The sequence below is a fragment of the Gavialis gangeticus genome, unplaced genomic scaffold (genome assembly GCF_001723915.1).
Source record: "Gavialis gangeticus isolate Ggan-Ray unplaced genomic scaffold, GavGan_comp1, whole genome shotgun sequence".
NCBI classification, from domain to species: domain Eukaryota; kingdom Metazoa; phylum Chordata; order Crocodylia; family Gavialidae; genus Gavialis; species Gavialis gangeticus.
This window is the reverse complement of record NW_017728992.1, coordinates 207862908-207863811: the sequence shown is the minus strand read 5'-3', so window position 1 is coordinate 207863811 and position 904 is coordinate 207862908. Positions and strand designations below refer to the sequence as shown.

General features: G+C 43.3%; 1 protein-coding gene across 3 annotated transcripts in view; it reads right to left on the bottom strand.

Annotated features, from left to right (window-relative positions):
* The window catches only part of RHPN1 (rhophilin Rho GTPase binding protein 1), a 73038-nt gene that overhangs the window by 28480 nt on the left and 43654 nt on the right, over nucleotides 1–904 (bottom strand). For all 3 annotated transcript variants that reach the window (XM_019528251.1, XM_019528253.1, XM_019528252.1), the window contains exon 3: nucleotides 606–734. In XM_019528251.1, the coding sequence (XP_019383796.1) occupies nucleotides 606–734 (129 nt within the window). The remainder of the gene's footprint in view (nucleotides 1–605; nucleotides 735–904) is intronic.

Genomic DNA, 904 nt, shown 5'->3' with positions numbered 1-904 from the left:
AAAAAAAAAAAAAAAAAAAAAAAAAAAAAAATCAGACGGGGAAATAAAAGCAAGTGAATAACCCACTTTACAAGAAGCAAAGCAGCAAGAACAGGCAGCCAGACACCTCAAGGGCAATGCTTTTAATTACTCTCATTAAATACCCAAGCTTCACCTACAGTACAGATCACACTTGAGGGAAATTTGATCTTGCAGCCCCTCTGGTTCAAGGGGAGACATTAAATCCTCTCCTGCATCAGCCCTCTTGTACTTGGAAAACAACATCCAAGAAAGTGCTCTACAGATCTTAGTCAAGAAACCTCTGGGTTAGCTCACTGATTTTACAGCTGGAACAATCCCGGCAGAGAAAATAAGAGGTAACAAAGCAGGTCATCTGAACAGCTGATCCTCACCTGCAATCTCTAAACATCTAGCTCTGTGCTCTGAGTGTTGCAGAGGCCTTCAGCAAACCAAGTTTACTGCTAAATAGGTTGTTGTATCAGACACATTTCCACAGTGGAAATCAATCAGTGTATAGGTAGACGTATCTTTGCTGTCTCCATTCCTTCAGACCACAGCATTGTAGTGGTTCTCTCACTCAGCCCAGAGACCCCCGCACAACCTACCTGTCATTCTGGTACACATCCATGCAGCTGTTCAGCTCCTCTAGTTCCTCCTTCAGTAACTGCAGGTTGGAGTTAACGTAGCTGAGCTCCAAGGCTACTGTTTCCTTTACTTTGTGGTTACTGGTGGCTCTGAAAATACAAAAAAAGGCAGGCCATGCTTGTCATCAGGTATTCAATTAAATGTGTACAGGGCTAGAATAGGGTCTCCCTTCCTCACCTCATAAAAGGTCCCATCCAAAGCAGTGAGCCAGTGGTCTACAGAGCAACTTTTGGTGGTCCGATAAGTAAAAAAAATCCAA